Here is a 19,811-nt window from a genome sequence, read left to right on the forward strand (position 1 = left end):
TAGGTGCCCGAGGGAAGAGGCCAATTTGTGTGAGTCAGAGTGGCTCCTGTACAGGCAAAGTATTTGCTTTTAAGTATCCTACATTCAAAGCATTAATGGCAACAGTAGGTCATCAAGAGCCATATTAGCTGTGATCATCCCAGATATTTACTGGAAGTTGTGTTTTTATTTACATTTTATTCCTTTTTAACATTTAACAAAATATTCTACTGCAAAAGCTAGAGGGGAAGAGAGACTGGCCACAGTCCCCTCCTCTCCAGGCTGTTCCGTCAGTCAGCAGGGAATTGCCACACTTACCCACGTCCTTATTTAACGCTTCAGTCATTCTTCACACTCCTGGGCAGGCGATGCCGGGGCTTTCAGACAGGTCTAGCAGCAGGTGCACCAGGACTCGAGCACACTGTGAAGGAATACAAACACCAGCTAATTAAATCCATTGTTAAAACAATTTGCTTCTTGCTGGGGCTGAGTTCATCTCACAGCGTTTAAACAAGACAGGTTTCATTTCTGAGGGCAGACTGCCATCTTCACTCAGGAGCTCCTCACCCCACTCATTTTAAAGTGCAGATCAGCAGCAGAGAAATAACAGAAAAATAAAAAACGCAAGGCCAAAACTCTGAACTCTTCTTAAAGAGGAGTAGAGTTCAGTGGGAATTTCCATGATTTAGCCAGGCAGCATAAGGAACAAACAACAGTGGCGAGCAATGAGATCCACAGCACACAAATCATAAAGGTCTATTTCCAAGGAACACCTGCCCCCAAGAGGGCACTGTGACATTATGTATTACTCTTGTCTTGGGCACTGTGATATTATATATACTTCATGCCTTATTATATGGATATGATATATATTTGGATATTATATATATATATATATATATATATATATATATGGATATTTTATATACTTCACCCCACTGTCTGAGCAGTGAGGTGAAGGCACACCATCCCTCCCTCCCAGCCCAGCTCCGTGCTCTGCAGCCACTGCCAGCACAGCGAGGGGAACACCTGGCTTCTACCTTCAATGGATTCATTTCCCTTTTAGAGAAACATGCAAGCAGGAAAGCACCAAAAACTCCATTTGCTGGAAAGTAGAGCAGCAAATGGAAAGCAGGAGCTGCTGCTACTGGTGCGAGCAGGTCCATACTCGCTGCCCGCCCAAACCACCCGTCCCTTCACAGCTGCATGTGATAAGCCTCAGTCTGCCTTGGTGGTTTTCCTCTCAGGGTCATGGCTGTTTTCTTGCTTGATTTCTCAGGCAGTTTCAGCTTCAAATACCATAAAAGCCTGTGCAGGGAGATGTAGAATGGAGTAAACAGATGGAGTCTGTTCCGCAAACAGACCTGTAGACGCTGTCAGCTGCCTCCAGCCTTGTTCCAAAAGTGCCTGCCTGCCTGCCTCCCTTCCTCTTTGATATGCACACACCAACTATCTGGTCCAAGATTACCTCCTTCTGCCACTTAGAATGTACCTTTAGAATTTGTCCTTACTGTCTTCCAAACCTCAGTCTGAACTTTTTCATCCGACTTGACAGCTCTGAAGCTCTTTGGTTTGCACATCTAGCCTCTAACTCCAGTCCTCCCAGTCTCTCAGTACAAGACTGGCTCACCCAGGGCTAACCAGACCTGTGGGAGAAGCCACCTCAGGTTGAGCACCTTTAGAAAAGGTTTTGGAACGTGACTCCACAGCACCTCATGAAATCAGCCTCTGGTAACATCCATACCATTCAAAAGCATTTAAACACGTGCTTCACAGCTATAACACTTTGCCATCAACTTTCCAACCCTCTCTACCGTAGGCTGTCATATCCTAATTACAGACTGAATTCTACAGTCCTTAATTGGCCACAAATTAATTGCAACAAGTGCCAGACAGCTAAATTTCTCCCCAAATACAGAATGCTCTCCCCAGGAAGACATTTAAGTATTGTTCATTTGGGATAGTTAACCACAAAAGGCTTACCTGCTTTTCTAAATTGTATTTGGATTTAACAGACATTATTTGATGTGGTAAGAAAAGCTTCTCACTTCCCAGCTTTTCTCTCTACCCTCATCACCACCCATTTCCAATTACAAGAGGCATTTGCTGTGGCTTTTGAAAGCTTTGCCTTGCATAAATCCTCACCTGAAGCCCTCTCTCTCCTGTCCGACAGCCAGCCATGATGGAACACCAGCTAGCTCTGCCTGGGGACAGACAGCATCCACACAAACACAGATAAGCAAGTCACCAGCAGTGGCAGGCATATAATCTTTCAGCTATAGGAAGAGATTTGTGGATGCTGAAGCAACAAGGAGAGCAAAGAGATATTCCCTGCTTTCAGGAGATGTGCAGCATGGAGCCCCAGTTCCTACCCACACCCTCTACCAGCTGTCCAGCGCCAAGAAGGATCTCAGCGGCTCCCTGGACTTTCTCCCCAGCCTTGAGGAGGGGCAGGAAGAGCAAGCTTAAAGCTTCTCTCGACCCAGCAGCCTGTCAGTGCTGCTCAGCCCTTCCCTTTGGCTTGGGAGGATGTTTGGAGGATCTCCCTGGTAAGCACTCAGGAATCAGCCACTTGAAGGCCAAGCCAAGTGTCTGCAGCACGGGCCAAGGGAGAAATAACTTCCCAGCTTTCGGAAGGGAGGTGGTAGGAAGGAGCCATCTGAACAAAGACACAGGGAGATCAACACATCCAGCCAGGAAAGGGTGTAGTGAGCTCTGAGACCAAGTCCTCCTCTCTGCTTCCCTCTCTCCCCAGCCATGCCTTCTCCTCTCAGCAGGCATTCCAGCACCAAAAAGTAAAGCTTGCTTCCCTACACAGCTGGGTTTCCTTAGCTCTGACAAGCCAAGCATGACTTTCCACTTACCACAAGGATGGAGACATATGATCTCACTTTGCTTCCTCTTTCCATAAGAATTTTGGTGCAAAGCTTCTCAAAGACAAATTTGCTTAAACAGCCTTCCTAATCCTCTAGAAACACACCAATGCCTGCTTAGCCCCTTTTGTCTCCTACTCCACTCTACTTTATTGCCTTCAGGTTTGTGATTCCTGCCAGGTGCAGCCTGACGATGCCAGCTGCAAAATCCTGTTTGCAGACCAGCTCATTAGCCCTGCCATCTTTCATCTCATTTGGCACCTACAAGGCACTCACAAGGTGCTCCAAGAGTTGGTGGTATGGCCTATTGCCACATAAATATTCCCTCTGATGGCTTACAAACCCAGTTTATGTCCCTCACACAGTTTAAATTCTTGTTTACATGAAGAGAGGTTTCTGACACATGAGGCATGCCAGCCTCAGGTTTCTCTTTGGTGTCAGAACAATCTTGTTTAATCAAGTGAATATCCACAGAGCTTGATGATGTTCCTCTCATCCTGCTGAATTTCTAGGAGACTTTGTACTAGTCCCACGACCAGCTTCACTAGTTTATTCTGTTTGAAAAGAGGGTAAGGGCAAGATCTGACAGCAAGCAGCTGTAGGAATCACAGCTGCTTCTGAACACCAGGAATGTGAGGTCCCAAATCTCCTTATCTGCCAGAGGGATAAAAACCTTAACATAGCCCAAGTATTTTAAACAGACACCAATCCCTGGAACATGAGAGGAAAAAATGAAAAAGCAAAAGCAACACCTTACCATGCACAGCTTTCTGACTACCTGCAGCTTTGGTTTTCTCCCTTGCCTGTGCTGCTGTTGCTGCCAGTCAGGAGCCACAAATTTAGGCTGCTGTTGCACACATGCACAATGCTCACAAACAAAGCTTTCCAGTTAGGTTTATACCTTTGACTTCCCAGGTCTGTTCAACATCAGTGTCTAAAATAACCACACAGACAGCTTGGTTTTGCAGGAAAGGATCTAGGGCAATGTCAGCAATTCAGCTCCTGAGGTGGCATGGATTCGGTGGCTTTTCACGGGATCTGCCCCATTTTCCAACTGCTCAGATATCACACAGGCCAGCGATCAATTACCTTTAAATAGCTCAGTGAAGAGTTCTTGGCAAGAAAGGGGCAAATAACATCTCTAGAAAAATGAGAATACTTGCCAAGTGTCATTTTCTTTACTGGCTATGCCCTAGCTGATGAGTGGCTGTACCCGTTACAAGTTAGCCTCACCTTGGCTTGTTCCTTTGGTCCTGATACCTAGAGGGTGTAGTATAGCTCCATGGGATTACAGAGTAATTCTCACCTGCAAAATTTTCACCAGCCTTATGCACCTGCAGCAACCAGATGGATGTAAAATAGTGCTGTGAGCAGCACACTTCTTTTCAGGCCAGCGTTCTCTGTGAAAGGAAAACAATCTTATTTTTTAAAGGTAATAAAATCAGCTACAGGATAAAACATAGAAACTTTTGTTTAAGGTTTTCTTTACCCATTGCTGGCCAAAAGATCTTGGTATCTTCAGCATCTGCTGGGAAAAACTGTGGTTGCCCTTTGTGCTATCCATAATGACTTAGTCAAGCAAAAATGTTAACATTATTTTTACTTCTTGTGCAGCAGTTTGCCCATTCCCACGTTCACAGGGTGCTAAGCAATAAGGTCTGGTCATGGACTGGCCACAAAGTGGGCACTTAGGAATTCATTGACCAGTCTTGAACATTACAACCCTTGGGCAAAATATTTCTGCTTGTATGGAAACAGAGGTATTTAAAGAAATCTCAAGGGCTCTTTGCAAGTGCAGAGGTTGTTCTACACATTGTAACTTACAACCTCATGGCATAAGGTATAAAAATACATTTTGTTTTGGCTTCTAGGACATCTGCATTCACAGGAGTTATATTTTGGTACACTTGTGCCAGCAGGACCTATATTATGCTCAGCAGTGTCCGCTCACATGTGAAATCCCTGCCCCGGAGGTGTCAGTCTGTCATCAGATCAATGGCAGGCATCTGAGCCCATGTGGCTGCTCTGCCCTTCTGCCCCCCATGCCAGTGGGACTCACACAACCCTGCCCCGAGGGATTGGGCACAGGACAGAGGACCTTAGGGGTGATGGGTTCACAGAGGAGAGGGAGGAGCTCCCAAAGCATCTAATGGCTCTCTTGTTCACTCCCTCGTTGGCCATACTGCATTTCATCTGCTGTCTCAGTAATTGCACTGAGATTGCGTTGCCTTGCTGAGGTTCGTCAAGAGGGCAGCACCCCCAAAAGGGACTGCACAGGCATGCTTTTAGTGAAAAAAAATCTATGGGATGATGCAGAAAGAAAAAAAACCCTCCTCTGTTACATCTCATGGCTTGTGTGTTCTTCTCTGGTTGAAGGTAGCTGTACTCCATGCAGAGGGATAGAGACCTTGAGCTGCTTTAACTTCTCAGCAAGGCTGAGTTAACTTGAGGGAAAACCTTATAGTGTAATTGTAACACACCTAGGGCCCAAAGAGGGTTAACTCAGAGCTTCTCCTGTTTCTGATGCAAGATGCCCAACACACCATGGCATCTGGTGATCAGTCCCATCCTGGGCAATGCAGGACTCACCCAAATGAACTTACTCAGAGACTTATGCTGAGTTTGTAGTAGGTGAGTTGCTCTTGGGGCACCAGGTAGCTCCCTGGGTACAGCAGCCTGGATGGTCCTTCAGCAGCTATCCTCTTTGGCAGAGGGACTAACTGCATGCCAGACTGATGCACAACCATACCAGTAGAGTCAGAAACATCCCTTAATGAAAACCCTGACAGTGAGCTCCCATTTATACCTCTGCTGACCAGCTCCTCCTGCTCACATACCACATATTTCAGTAATTGCTGCCTGACTTCTAATTGCTCTCATTAACAAGAGCAATGGAACAAATAAGTTCTACAAACACAGCTTTGATGCAAAAAACACACTAGAAAGAGCAGAAGCTCTTATATATAAGAGCATCCTCTTATATATGTTGGTACTGAGCACACTACTAAAGTATACTGGTGTGACCTAAATATTTATATCACAGTTAGCAGTGCTTGAGGTACAAGGACTGAAAGCAAAAGAGATTTTTTTGGTGCATTTTTATACCAACAAATGTTGAGCCAGCAGCCAAAAAGGCACAAATCTGTTTCTCTGAGATCTAAGTACAGCACAGAAAGCTGAGCTCAGCTGTCTTTCCTCCCCCTCGGCCTGACAGTTCCCTACCAAACCAAAATCTCTCATCCATGCCTCTTGCTGTCTCTCTTTGGAGCTGTTTGCATCAGTCCCTGGCCATTCTGTCAGCTCTGGGGCAGGAGCACAGTGCAAGCAGTGATGCTTGCAGCCAAGACAGCTCACAGAGCTTCAGCCAGGAGTGTACAGGAGGGGGAGCATTTGCTACAATAGCTGCTTCCTTCTTGGGAAACCAGGGCTTTCTTTCATGTCTCCTTCAAGCCCTTCAGCCACCAGGATGCTCCAGCTGCATCTAACTGCACAAGGCTTTTTCTGGGCTCAGAGAAGGGCTTGCTGAGACTGAAACTGCCCACCTCAGCCAAGCTTGCAGAAAACTTCCCAAAAGCGACCTGCTCCCTCAAGCAGATGGAGAATTACCAGAAGTGCAGAGTCCACAATATTACTCCTAACCATTGCAACCTGGTCTGCAGCTGCCACTTCAGTTTTGACACGGCAGTGTGGGCACTCCCTCTTCTGATTATGTTACTATAGGGGCTTCAAAGGGGTTTCCCATAAGCAAGGATTTACCTGTAAGCTTTGGGAACATGCCTTTAATGTGACTGCCCATTCCTATTTTAAAAGACATACTGAGCATCATCCAAGCCCCTATAGACATTTGCAAACACATCTTTCTATTTGCTGAAACATGCAATGGCATTTTCCAGAGGTGCTCTGATAGTGAGGAAGGGCCACCTGGTCTAAGCATTTTCCCTTGTAAAAATGCCCAGGTTGCTTTGGTTATGTTTAGCCATCTCGAAGTTTCCAGCTCCTCCAAAAAGTCCAGCTCAGGCCTCTGCTGAAGTCACTGTGGTTATGACTCAAGGGCTAAATACGTCAGGAAATCATGCGTATCCAGCAAAATCCAGCTTTCTGCATCTGGCCTACTGATTGCTAGGTGGGACTGTTCTGTGTTTAAGTAACCACAGTTTCTGAACAGGAACTTCTGGAAATGGCTTCTTTCTGATCTGCTTCGGAAATAAGTAATCTGGGGGCATTTATGTGAAGGCCCAAACAGGCTCAACCTCCACAAAGACATCAGCCCCAGGCAAGGTCCTTGCTGTCAAATGGGCCCGTGCTCTCTTTGGGGGAGATAAGAATGGACTGAGAGTGTTCTTCAGTGGCTAGCATAGAGTCATAGAATAGTTTGGGTTGGAAGGGACAGTTAAAGGTCTCCAGTCCAACCCTCCTGCCATGAGCAGGGACACCTTCAACTGGATCAGGTTCCTCAGAGCCCTGTTCAGTCTCACCTGGAATGCTACCAGGCAGGGTAGCAGGGTAGCCCCTGCACAAGAGCAAATCCTCCATCATGTAATGTACATGCTGCTTGCCTGGCCTTCTGGTGGCATGTCTGATGGTAGAGCCTGATGGTCCATGCCTGGTGGTACATGCCTGGCAACCACACTTCCACGGCATGTTGAATACCCATATTCCCAGCTGGCCTGTATAAATAGCTTCTGAAGTGGGAAAGTGGTTTGGTTTGGACCCACAACTTCTAGGCAGGTAAAACTCGACATGGTGGTTACATTACTTTCTCTTAGCATCAGAGCAAAGCACCCCCACAGCACACATAGGCCTGTGTTTGTGGCTTTTAGCTAATTTAATTTCCTCAAGTCACCTCAGAATACTGACAAGATGGACTTACAAGAAAGATTTTCTTCCATCTTCAGCTGATTACTATTCTTCTTTAAAACCAGCTTGAAAAGTGAAACATATATTCAAAAATTAAAAATAGCATTTGGGTTGGTATATAGGAAGACAGGGGTTTTGTGGTCTTAGGCTTCTTTGTACAGCTGGAAAGGACAGGAGCACTGCAGGAAAGACAGGATCCTCGAGCAGCTTAAAAAAACCAGCACAAACCAGAAACAACTATTTGTGAAAACCAACGATGCAGCACCTGTAGGAAGGAGTCAACACTGGCCTGAGATGCTTTTCTCTGGAGTGGATGTTGTAGCCCAGCCCAGCTGCCCTCTGCTCAATTTGACAGCCACCTTATGGCAAGTAAAACTGACTAAAAGCTTTTAAAAGTTCCTTTTCTCTGTCTCAAAAATATAATTTTGATAAAAATAGATGGAGAGAAATTCCAAGTTCAAGAGACTGAACAGCTCTTTCTTCTGAAAGATGCATTTAAAGTTCCGCTGTCCACATCACACAAGGTCAGAAGGTCTACCTAGTAATAGCTCCATGCACCACCACCATAAATAAGTCAGTATTTATAGCCAGCCAAGGTAGTTTGCAGTTAGTGCCAGTAGAAGTCACTCCTTTTTACCACTCTGTGTAGTTTGGATTTTAATGTAACTAATAACCTGCAGAAAAATGGTACAGGTCCCCAGATGGGTCCCTCATCCCAGAAAACTAACAATTTAACTCTCTTCATCCACACAACCCTATGTTTAGAACTCAAGTGAAGAGGCTGAAAGAGTAAAAACTCTGAAATATCTATCCCCAGCAGAGTTCTCCCCCAACATGTGTGTGGGCACCTCATGAGCAGAGGGGACCAAGCAGACGCTCATGTCACGTCTCAAAGGTGTTGCTGCACAACATTCCACCCCATCACAATGCCTGGGAGGGGCGTGGAACCCACAGAGGCATCCGTGGAACCAGTGGTTGCCATAGGCGAAGGTCGAGAGCTGCCATGCACCAGACATCACACCTTTCAAATTCTGGAGCAAGACATGAGCTCTGATCAAGCCCATCGCGATCACAAATCATGCCAAGAAACGATGGAGGAGAAAGGCTACTTAATGAGCTGGGCTATAGGCTGGGTCAAACATTAGGGGAGGGCAGCTTCTCCAAGGTGAAAGCAGCCACCTCCAGCAAACACAAGGGCCCCTTAGCCGTCAAGGTGGTGGATCGGTCACGAGCATCCCGAGCCGTCGTGTACAAGTTTCTGCCTCGGGAGCTCTCCATCGTGCGCAAGATCCAGCACCCCAACATTGTGCACGTCTTTGAGCTCATCGAGGTCTGCAACAGGAAGCTCTACATCGTGATGGAGGCCATGGACACTACCCTGCTGCAGCTGGTGGAGCACCTGGGAAAGCTGCCCTGTGTGCCCAAGGCTCGGGACATCTTTGTGCAGGTTGTGAGGGCTGTGCGCTACCTGCACGACCGCAACTTGGTGCACCGGGACCTCAAGTGTGAGAACGTGCTGCTCACCGCCGACGGCCGCCGCGCCAAGATCAGTGACTTTGGCTTTAGCAAGGAGATCCACGGCTACCCGGACCTGAGCACCACGTTCTGTGGGACAGCAGCCTTTGCTTCCCCAGAAGTGCTGATGGGCATCCCCTATGACGCCAAGAAGTACGACATGTGGAGCTTGGGGGTGATGCTCTACATGATGGTGGTCGGCCGTGTTCCCTTTGATGATACCAACATCCAGAGCATGCCTCAGCTGCAGAAGAAAGGGGTGCTGTACCCAGAGGGGCTGCCCCCATTGCCAGAGCCCTGCCAAGCCCTCATTGCCCAACTGCTCCAGTTCATCCCGGCTTCCCGACCCGGCGCAGGGCAGGTGGCCAAGAACCGCTGGCTGAATGGAGGCATCTGAAGGAGAGCCCTCCATGAAGGTTCTGGAGGAGCAGTAACACTTTGGTGCAATAAATGCTGTTGTGAAAAAGCATTTCTGCGGTCTATTGATTATTTTGAGGCACGGGGTGCCTGATTGAACTTCAAGCACTAGCAAGGCCATGTGCTCTCAGGAAGTGGTCAGATCCCTTCCCAAAACAGGTGTATGAGCCTGCTGCAGGCTGGGTTTCAAGACAGAACAGCCATGCTGAGCTGGTGGTCAGAGCAAGCCATGGGGTGCTGACACCAGCAGTGGCTGCCTGACCACAGCAAGGGCCTGCACCCCCCGTCAGGCAGGTCAGGGCTCTCCCACAGAGCTAGCATTGCCAGGGCAGGTGGCAAGGTGCAGTAGTGCAGCCCATTATGGTGCCTGCCCTCTAATGCATGTAATGAATAGCAAGACTCTGGTAGAGCCTCCTAACACACATAATGAATAGCAAGACTCTGGCAGAACCATCCCTCTCTGCTGCTCGCCACCCACTACTGCCATGTGCACAGGGAGGAGAGCTGCTCTCACAGGGGTCTTGGCCTCTTCTCAGCCTTGTTCACCACCAAAATGGATTTGAGCAGGCAAGAGCAGAGAAGTAGTGGTCCTGCAAATCACTGCTGCAGAGAAAATGTCACATTTTTTGCATGCTACTGTTTAAGCCTCACAGTGATATTCACAGCCCAAATTCACACTAGCATCTTTGCAGGCAACTGGACCTGCATTACCCAGACAAAAGTTTTGGTGTGGGTTTGAAGATCTGCACCTTACATTGAACATCATTTCACATATTGATTCTTACCAACATTTGAAATGTCTGCCAAAAGATATTTGATGAGAAATGCCACTGGCCATGGAGAACCTGCAATGGGAAAGTGATAAAGGTGTAAAGGAGAACCGCTTTGCTAACACCTGCTGTCCAGCTTCAACATTGAAATTTACCAATTACTCTTAATGCAAGTCCCAAAATCTACTATGGGTCCCTACTGGCAAGTCCCATTTTCAAAGGGTTAGTTACAAGTAGGAGGTGGCATCTGAAATGTGGTTTCATGAGACGCTTCAAACCTCCTTTTAAACAATCTCCAATCTAGCTTCCCCTGGAACTGAAGTCAAAACAGGAAATATCCAGTTGGGTGGTTTGATGGTGTTCATGTTGCTGGTGCCTCGTGAGCTGACACAGCACAGCCCCGGCAGCAGGGGCTGTGGCAAGGCCATGTCTGACAGGAACATGTGCACATGGGTCTGCTGGAAGAGACAGAAACACCTTTTGCAAAGCAAACATCTTGGGCCTATCCAAAGCAGCAGTTTAAAGAGAACAAGCTGTGGTACCAGAGCCAGCCCAAGGCTTTTCAGCACATGGGCTACAGGGAATGTTGCCACCCTCAGAATGAAGATTTATTTTGTTCTTCTCCTTGCAGCTGCAAAATAAAACTTCATAGCAGCAGCAAAGTCCAAAGTAGACAGAGTAATGAGATATGAAGGGTATCTTGGGGCCATACATGGCTGGAGAAACAGGCTTAGGAAGGAACAGGAAGATGCTGGGGTTGGAAAAGAAGGGGAGAAGTCATAAGGATGTGGGGAGCAAGGAGGTGGATTTCAGGGTAGTAAAATTTTCAGCAAGGCTCAACTCTCCTTTTCCTATTTGCCTTCCAGCAACTCTGTCAGTCTCACCTCTCTCCAGAGCCACCAGCTTCCTTTGGGAGAGCTCCCAATCCATGCCCTAGGACATCCAAGTACCTGTCCATCTCCATCTACTGCCTCACTCCAGTTCTTGCTTGCCTCCAAGTACCTCCTTACAGCCTGGAAAGCACAAACCTGGTGCTACTGTATTGCCTTTCCTTTCCTTTCTTTTAATTTTCTATCATTAAAGACAAAGCTAATACAAAAGGAGTCATTCTAAAACCCAAACCCTATTAATCTTCCCCCAGCACCCGCATTCTCCTAAATGATTGCATCTGTTGAGGACACAAGCTGGGGCAGATGACTAATGTTTTGCAAGGATGTACCCCCTTGGGTGGCTCGGGAAAGCAGCTGGGGTTCAAGTGGTGAGTGCTTTGAAGGAACCACAGGAGGCTCCTCAGGCTGCCCCGCAGCCCTCGCCCTCTCCAGGCAGATGGTAATCTCACAGGGCCAGCACTAACGACCTCAGATCAGTCCCGAGGCTGTGAAAATAGTCCATTACAAGTCTAATTATGCAAATCAAAAATAAAAATCACAATTAAAGACGCTGAACCAATTCTTATCTAATTTGCACCAGTGGGATATCAGTTTGGGAGGAGGGCAGGACCAGAGGCGTTGAGCAGGATGAGGCAGAGGCTGTGCCGACAGCAGTGGGGCCAGGGGAGTGCTCTGCCAGCATACTTCCCCTCCCCTCCTCTCCCTGCACTAGAGGGACTCCCGAGGGCTCTGTATGTGCTAAGCCTGCTGCTCTCCCAGCTTTATTTCCTCCTCAGGAGACTAGAAATGCTTTTTAACCTTCCTGAGAGGTGCACAGTCGACAGAAGTGCCCCTTCCCCGACTCCTGGCAGATGAGCCCCATTATCCCACCCACGAAGCACAGTGCCCAGCATTTACGGGAGAGCCCTTGAACTCTGAACGAGCATGTGTCAGAGGCATAAACAGCCACAGTGGGTTATCAATATCCTGATCAGTCCCACCAGACTCATTCTACACTGTGGCTCTCTCCTCCCTAGGCTGTTTGGAACGTACTGGTGCAGTGTGATCCGAAAATGAAGGGTCCTGTCTGATACCAGTCCTGAATAAATAACTTTCAGCAGGGGACCTGATGATCATGCAAGTCACACAGTAACTATATTTTATTTAATCCTTCTCCAAGGATAAGAAGGTAATTGTTCAGGGTCTGTGTGAGGCAGCTGTGTGATGTGCCACCACCTAGCTCCTGTCAGCTCACCACAGGGCGCGAACATTACCCCATCCACAGCCCTCTTGTTGACTGTCATTGTGCCCTGTGTCACCAACAGGCTCACTGGAAAACCTTCCATATTTTTAGATGTGTGTCTTAAAATCAGTCAGAGGGACTCTTAAAAGGATTTTCAGCAGAATAGAGTGGTAAGTATTTTCTTGAGATATTTTCTAAGCATCTTGAAGCAATTTTACCCTATTTAATTTCAGAAGGGTGTTAATAAATTCAAAGACATCTTCCAGACCTTTAGTATAGATTTCCTCCCACTGCTCCTATGTTCAAATTCTGCATCACTTTTCCTGAAATATAGCCTTTATTTTAGGCAAATGAAAGGTAGGGAGGTAATTCACTGCATGCTGACATTGAACCTCCCTTTTCAGCTAAGCAAAATTTGCTTTCAAGATTTTAGGTCATGGTTGATGTGTCTGATAAGCTTTAGGACTCAAGCTACTTAAAAGTCGACACGTTACAAAACTCTGGAGATAAGTATATTCATGAATTGTGGGAAAATACTGCTGGGTAATCAAACACCTCACGCGTTCCTGCACTAACTCTGGGGCTGGCTCTCCCAGGGCTCTCTGTCTGTGCCTCCAGCCAAGCCAGGCTACCCAGCTGGCAGCTAATGACCTGCTTCAATTACCCTCGGCCCAGCCAGCACCAGCAGGTTGGGCGAGAGACTTACCGGAGTGACCCTGCCCCACTGGGGAGGCAAAGCTTTCAACAGGCAATTTAGCAAATAAATATACCTCGCCCTGCTTGAATACATTACCCTTTCCATAATTGCAGCCTTCGGTGCTGGCAGCCTCTTACCCAGAGACCTGGAGTCCTCTTCCCTCTTTCCAGACCATGCTGCACCAAGTTATGGGTCTCCATGCTTTTGTGTGCATCTCAGCCCTTCTTCAGTCTGAGATCTCCTCATCTTCTCTTTTCATTGTCCCTCACTCTCCAAGTCTCTACACCTACTTGTCTGCTGAAGAAACAGGTTCTTTGTGATTTTCCCTGCAGACAATAAGCTTTCTGTGAATATTTTCATTTTCACAGCACCTAGGAAACATCAATCCTCCTGCTCATAACAAGGGGTAAATATTATTCTCCCCATGTTGCACTGAGGAGGCTAAGGGGCTTACCTCACCCGAAGGGGCTTTCATTTTACATTACAGTTCAAAACTTCCCTGGCTCCTCATCTTCTGGGTAGATCATGACTGTCTTGAAGCGATAATAAATTCAACAATACTTGATAGCCTGCAAAGACATGTGAATTCTCTCTCCCAAAACTGCTTCCAAATCAATTTCATTTTATCTCATAAATGGGTGAAAGGAAATAAACTACAAACATAGATGGCTGGAGCTTCTTTTCCATGCTTTGAATAAGGGATCCAAATTTCTTAACTGCATTTAACAGTCCTTTTCAACAGTCAAGGTGGCACTCACACCACAGGATTGTAAGGCAAGCCTAGTCTGCCCAGAGAAGCTGTGGCATCTCCATCCTTGATTTCCAAGGGGACAAAGTCCCAGGCAGCCTGGTCTGATCTCAGAGCTGACCCTGCCTTGAGCAGGATGTTGGGCTGGAGATCTTTGACATCCCACCCCCCACCAAATTGTCCCGTAATCCCACAAACACACAAATTTTTGTGCTACAAGGTGACAACTGTTCTTTCTCTCTCAGATACATGGACTTCTCCATGATTTTGACAGCAAGGATGATAAATAACTGTATTTTCTAGACCCACGAAAATGTGGGACAGCAAGCAATGCCTGCACCTGCCCATTATGTTTTGATTATTACTGGCTGCTCTTATGTGAGGCAACATGACATAAGGACCTAAAAAGACAGAGAATAGGAGTGAGCATGTTTGTTAGCTGTTTCTCTTTGAAGTTAAAGAGCTACACAAGGATGGGTGAGGTGTTTGTGCACCTTCATTCCTTCTCACATTATTATCAGCCACAGCAGCAAACACCAGATGCCTTGAAAGACATTCATGGTGTTATTTTTTCCTCTCAGTTGACAGATTTTCATTATATTCAGACAGCACCTAAACATCACAGGAGCCCTATTGGGATGGGCCCTGTGTACAGGTGTTATGGATCATCTCTGCCTCAGAAGGTCTCACCTCATAAGTGAGAGACACCTTGCACCCTCAAAGAGTGTATTTACAGAGGGGTCAGAAATCACCTGAGAGCTGAGAGCTCTCAAATCCTACTAAACTAGTCTAAAGTAAATAGTAGCTGAGAGACCTGAGCACCTCCAAGCCCTTAAGATCCCTGACTGTTCCTCCTCTATATGATCACTTTGCTTATTCTCCATGTACTGTACTGACCCACTGGAAGTGTACATGGCAGCATCATTTTTTCATAATACTCTGCACAGCACTGTCATTACATTCTTCAGAGAAATGCACCATTTCCATTAAAACCTTAATTAAAAATACATCTGGAGCATTTACTGCAGCTGACTTGGCTATAGCATTAACTCAGACATCAGCATCCCCCATCCAAAGGTTGGTAAGATGTTGTAGTTCCACCACCAGTACGTGGAAGGACCTGGTGGGTAGAGGCAAAAGGGAGTTTGAAAAGAGGAGAGGCAGGATTTGCACAGCACATGGGCTGCTACCTCCTCCAGGCAGAGCAACAACCAGCCCAGAGGACACCAACAGACCAGACAGCACTCTCATTAATTACAAGCAAAAAATCCCAAAATACACATTATTGTCTCAAAAATAATGATAATCCTTGGCTCCTTGTTTGCATGTTCATTAGCATGTTAATAGGATACCCATTATGGAAGATCTAAAACACACAGTCATGCACATATGCACCCAGTCATTTATTATAGCAACAGCTTCCTCTCTATTTGACATATTTCTCCCTCTCCAGAAAATGGTTCAAACTGTGCCATCCAGGGCAAGTTGTAATTGATGAATAAATCTTGAGGAAAGCAATTTTGCCTTGTGTGCATTAACAGACAATTATCTTTTTCAATAGTGAGACCTCTATTTATTTACCAGTGATAGAGCCAGGAGAATTGTTGGAGGAAGGGCCCATGAGGAGGATTGGACCTACTAGCAACCTTCACATAAAACACACCAGCCTTCAAATAAACACATTCTTACAAATACGGGGAGAAATGTCAAAAACAAGTCCCCACAAACAACAGATCTACAAACCACTGTGTCAGAGTGGAAGGAAACTACTACTGGTGAAGGGAGCACCATCATGCAGACAAATGGCCCAGGCCAAGACAGACCTCCTGAGCTTCTCAGGCTCAGAGAAGGATGGAAAATGATGTGACACCTGGCAGGACAGCAGTGGTGGCACAGGGGGGTGGCAGAGCTCAGCCAGCCTGGGTAAGCAGGACAGTCATTTAGGTGCATGTTGAGCTGATCCTGCAATAGTTTCTGACTCAGCAGCATGGCTAACTATGAAGATGTGAGTGAAATGCATCATTCAGGGCAGGCAACTATCTAGGACAGTCCCTGGAGAAAATTCACAATAGTGACTGTAGCCTTTCCTGCAGCCACCATCTATTCCATTTCATCTTCATGGCAGAAAAAGCAACACCATTTTTTTGTCTTTTGTTAAACTATTTCAGGCAGTGCCTTTGTGGGAGACGTTCATGGAGAGAACTGTGCTGGTGGTTTTGGGACAGAGCACCAGTCTGTCAGCAGATTAAATCTATTGCAAATGCTATTCTCAACACATCATGCAGCATCTAAACTTCAGACCAACAGCTCAGTACGAACTTAATTTCATTATGAAACTGGAGCTTTTCATACTTTGGCTATAACACTCCTAAAACTTTTGTGTTTTTCATTGCACCCTTCTCTGTTTCTTTGGTTTTACTCTACCCCTAAATTTGCTGCAAGCCTCAGATTTTACCATGGGGAAGGAATAGCTGCACCCCAAATGCTTCACCAACAAGACTCCATAGCCCCACAGCAGTCAGAGGGGGCATCAGCTGGTGACCTTCCTGATAGCAGGGGAGCAGCAGAGGTTTGGATAAGCAGGTTGGTGGGTATGTGGAATTCCATATTGAGTAAAAAGAATCAGAGGAGACTTTGGCACATAGGATCATGACTTTACCCGAATCCACACATTAAAATGCTGACTACCTCAGTTATGAACTCTGCTGGAAGTTCAAGTATTGCTGGTCTCCAGAATGAATGGTCAGATGAAACAAATCACTATATTGAGATGTGGTCAAAATCATCACCCACAAAAAGATCCACAATGCATCTCTTAAGCTGAGCCCAGGTTGGCAAGATCTTCCCCTAAATCTATTGGCAAGAAAATTTTAAGTAACTATACATCCCTGCAGATCTGCAATTTGTGCTAGAACGGGACAGGATCTGTAGCTCATTCCAGTATCAGAGAAATACAAAAACCAGCACACAGCTGGTTTGCCAACTAGCAAAGCACACACAGTCTCACTGTGGGCATGCTAAACACGTCATTACCCAGGGCTTTTATCATCTCTGCCACCAGATTTGCAATTCATTACTGCAGCATAAAGCAGCTTGGATGAAATCTTCTCTCCTCACCACCAAAAAACACACTTCCACTCATTAAACTATGAAGTTCACAAGAGGGATCTGACCTCACCGAGCGCTCCTGGGACACTCGCTGGCCTCGAGCCTTCTGCTTCAGGGACAACACAGAGAGCACTGGCACAGTGGCTGCCCCCTGGTTCCCCAAGCACTGAGGAAGGAAGCTCAGGATTGTGCACTGAAGTGCTGCAAGCGGACAACATGGGAAAGGAATCAATGATGGCATAGGCTAGGCAGGGTCAGGAGAAGACTGCTGCTGGTCAGGATGGTCTGTTGTGGTGAAGATCTCAGTGTTCAGTGTTCTTGTCAGCCACAATTCAGGAAAAATGTTCTACAAAAACAAACTTGCAACACCAGGGAGCAAACTATGAGGTTCTTGGAGTGCTGGAGGTTGTTTTTCACGTCGGAGGCTGGGGATCAGTTCAGCTGGGGCTGGGGAGTCTGGAAGCGTGGCTGCTTGGAGCTGGTAGGAGGAGGAAGGGTCATAAGAAAAAAGCCCAGAGACCCACGGAAGGTTGGAGAACACACACACAAAAAAAGAGCACGTTGTGTCCAAAGAAAGTTCAACAACTTTCCCAGCTCATTGGATTGTGGGAACTTTGCTTTTCCAGGGAATTACTATGCTATTTTCAGCATTTTTATTATTCAATTTGTCACGGGCTGTCTCAGGAGACTATCAACAATCAGTTTCAAGCAGCATCTGACCACAAACACTTCTCCACATGTGATTTAGAACATCTGGAGAGAAGGAGTCAGCTTTCAAAGCATGCCAGCACTGCGCTGCCTCCCCACATTTCTTTTTCCTTCCATTTTCACGCCCATTGTCAGACTGTGTATAGAAACTGGGCTCGAGAAGCCAAGTTCGGAGGCCCTGACAGTGCATTGTCATTCTCTCTTTGCTGCAAGCACGTGGGCAGAGCGGGCACTGCCTGCTTTGAAGAGGAGCAGGGTTGGGGATTGCTAGTGGCACATTCCCTGCATTGCTGAGCTGCAGTGATTTAAACCTCACATTCCCTAAGGATGGGAGATGTGATCCTTGGCCTGGAGGCGGGCCAGCCTGAGGACTCCTGCCAAAGCTTGTACACTGGATATTGCATCTGTGGACCCCAAAAGGAGGTGTGTGCTTTGCTCCATGGCAGTTGTATGCACTAGCTCTCTGATTAGTGCAATAATTTCTTCGGTAACCCACAGAAACCTTTACACCAGAGCTATCTGGCAGGTAAATGGTAAATTCACAAAGCAGTTCTTCAGCAAGCCTGAGGATGGAATAGGAACATATGAAAAGGGAATCCAGTCAAATAGCAAAGGAAATGACATTATGATCCCAGCTGGAAGCTCTCTAATGAACTGCTTGGTGTCTGCACAGAACCCTGCATGAGAATGGGGAGAGGTTTTGGCCCCTGCAGAGCCGATGAGAATTTTTACCATCATCTGGGAGGGGGAAGGTTTCATACAGTCATTAATTTTGTGTTCATCTTTAATTTCCCTGAGTGACCCACACGGATGTGGTGCAATGACACAGTAGGCTGCATTCACACAGCCTGCTGCCTTGCACGTCTGGCTTCCCTGTGCGGCTGCCAAGAGCTGGGCTCATTAGCACATGTGCTGTGGTGCTCCCAGCACTCCCCAGCCCAGGCCTGGTAGAAACCTGGTCTGGTTTCTAACAACAAAGTCAGCACCAGGGCAGGGAGAAACTTTGAACTACACTTTGAGAAGAGACGGTGACATTGCAGCAGGATCTGTATCTACTGCTTGTTCTCCTTTATATGTCTTCAAAGAACACCTGGAAAAATTCAGGGACATGTGTCTATTTTAAGTTAGAAAATCTGGGATTTTGACACACCGTGTCTTTTAAGAGAGCTTATGAAACCCCTGGAACCTGCTACGGCCACAGAAAGCACAACCACTATCCCAGCACAGGGCTGTGCATCACACCTGAGACAGAGTCACAGGTCCATGTCCTCTCCCTCTGTCCCACCCCACAGGGCTGCACAGGAAGCTGTGCGCCCTCAGGGAGCTCCTGTCACAGGGTTACTTCTCTGCCCTTCCAGCCCCTGGCCCCAGCTCATCGCAGGGTCCAGGTGGCACGGCTGGAGCCGCGGGCAGGAAGGGCCAGACCATGCTGCTGCAGTGGCAGGGAGTGCCCCTGTTCAGCTCATGCTGAAATGTGAAACCACAGCCTCAGTTTTACTTTTCCGGCCATTTTAAGGAAAGAAATAGCTATAAATACAGGTCTCATTTCTAGTTGCTAGGATCCATTTTGTTTCTTTTTTTTTTTTTCCAATACTGAGAACAGTTTTCAACTCCATTAGTAGTCAGTTCATTCTAAAAGAAAAAAAAATGTGTAAAATTACTTTTTTTTTCCATGAGAAAAAAGACGCATCCTTAAAGCCACAGCAACCTTTATGTCATATTGCAAGTGCAACAATCCAAAAAAAAAAGAACAAAAATACTCCACTTAAATTACAGTTTCCAAAAGGGCCCAGGCACAATCTTCAAGGAACAAGATGGAAAGATCCATTAGATAGTGAGAAGTTGCATCCAGGGGCTGTGCCAGGCTGAAGATGTTCACACACCATGCCCATTTTCATTTCTTTGAAGCATGTACATTCACACACTCCAGCTGAGGACACCAAAAGCAGTTTCTCGGGCACTACAGGGAGAGTGTTTCCTCAGTGCTGCCCTGCCACCAAATGCATTTCCCACTGATTCAAGTTGTT

The 19,811-nt window shown here is 46.7% G+C and overlaps 1 protein-coding gene and 1 long non-coding RNA gene across 3 annotated transcripts in view; one reads left to right on the forward strand and one right to left on the reverse strand.

The window, feature by feature from the left end:
• Positions 1 to 4,246, reverse strand: part of LOC127471150 (uncharacterized) — a 30,780-nt gene extending 26,534 nt beyond the window's left edge. For both annotated transcript variants that reach the window (XR_007904579.1, XR_007904578.1), the window contains exons 1-2: positions 4,159 to 4,246; positions 298 to 400 (exon numbers count right to left, since the gene is read on the reverse strand). This is a non-coding gene — a long non-coding RNA (uncharacterized LOC127471150). The remainder of the gene's footprint in view (positions 1 to 297; positions 401 to 4,158) is intronic.
• A 4,428-nt stretch (positions 4,247 to 8,674) lies between these two features.
• On the forward strand, positions 8,675 to 9,694 carry TSSK6 (testis specific serine kinase 6). Its single transcript, XM_051787782.1, has one exon. The coding sequence runs from the start codon at positions 8,788 to 8,790 to the stop codon at positions 9,619 to 9,621; it is 834 nt and encodes a 277-aa protein (XP_051643742.1). The 5' UTR covers positions 8,675 to 8,787; the 3' UTR covers positions 9,622 to 9,694.
• Positions 9,695 to 19,811: the final 10,117 nt, after the last annotated feature.

The sequence above is a fragment of the Manacus candei genome, unplaced genomic scaffold (assembly GCF_025592945.1).
Source record: "Manacus candei isolate 608988 ecotype Guabito, Panama unplaced genomic scaffold, ASM2559294v1 h1tg000023l, whole genome shotgun sequence".
Taxonomy (NCBI): domain Eukaryota; kingdom Metazoa; phylum Chordata; class Aves; order Passeriformes; family Pipridae; genus Manacus; species Manacus candei.

Excerpts from the sequence above, each read along its gene's own strand:
- TSSK6 (XM_051787782.1), top strand. The coding sequence starts at position 8,788 with ATGCCAAGAAACGATGGAGGAGAAAGGCTACTTAATGAGCTGGGCTAT.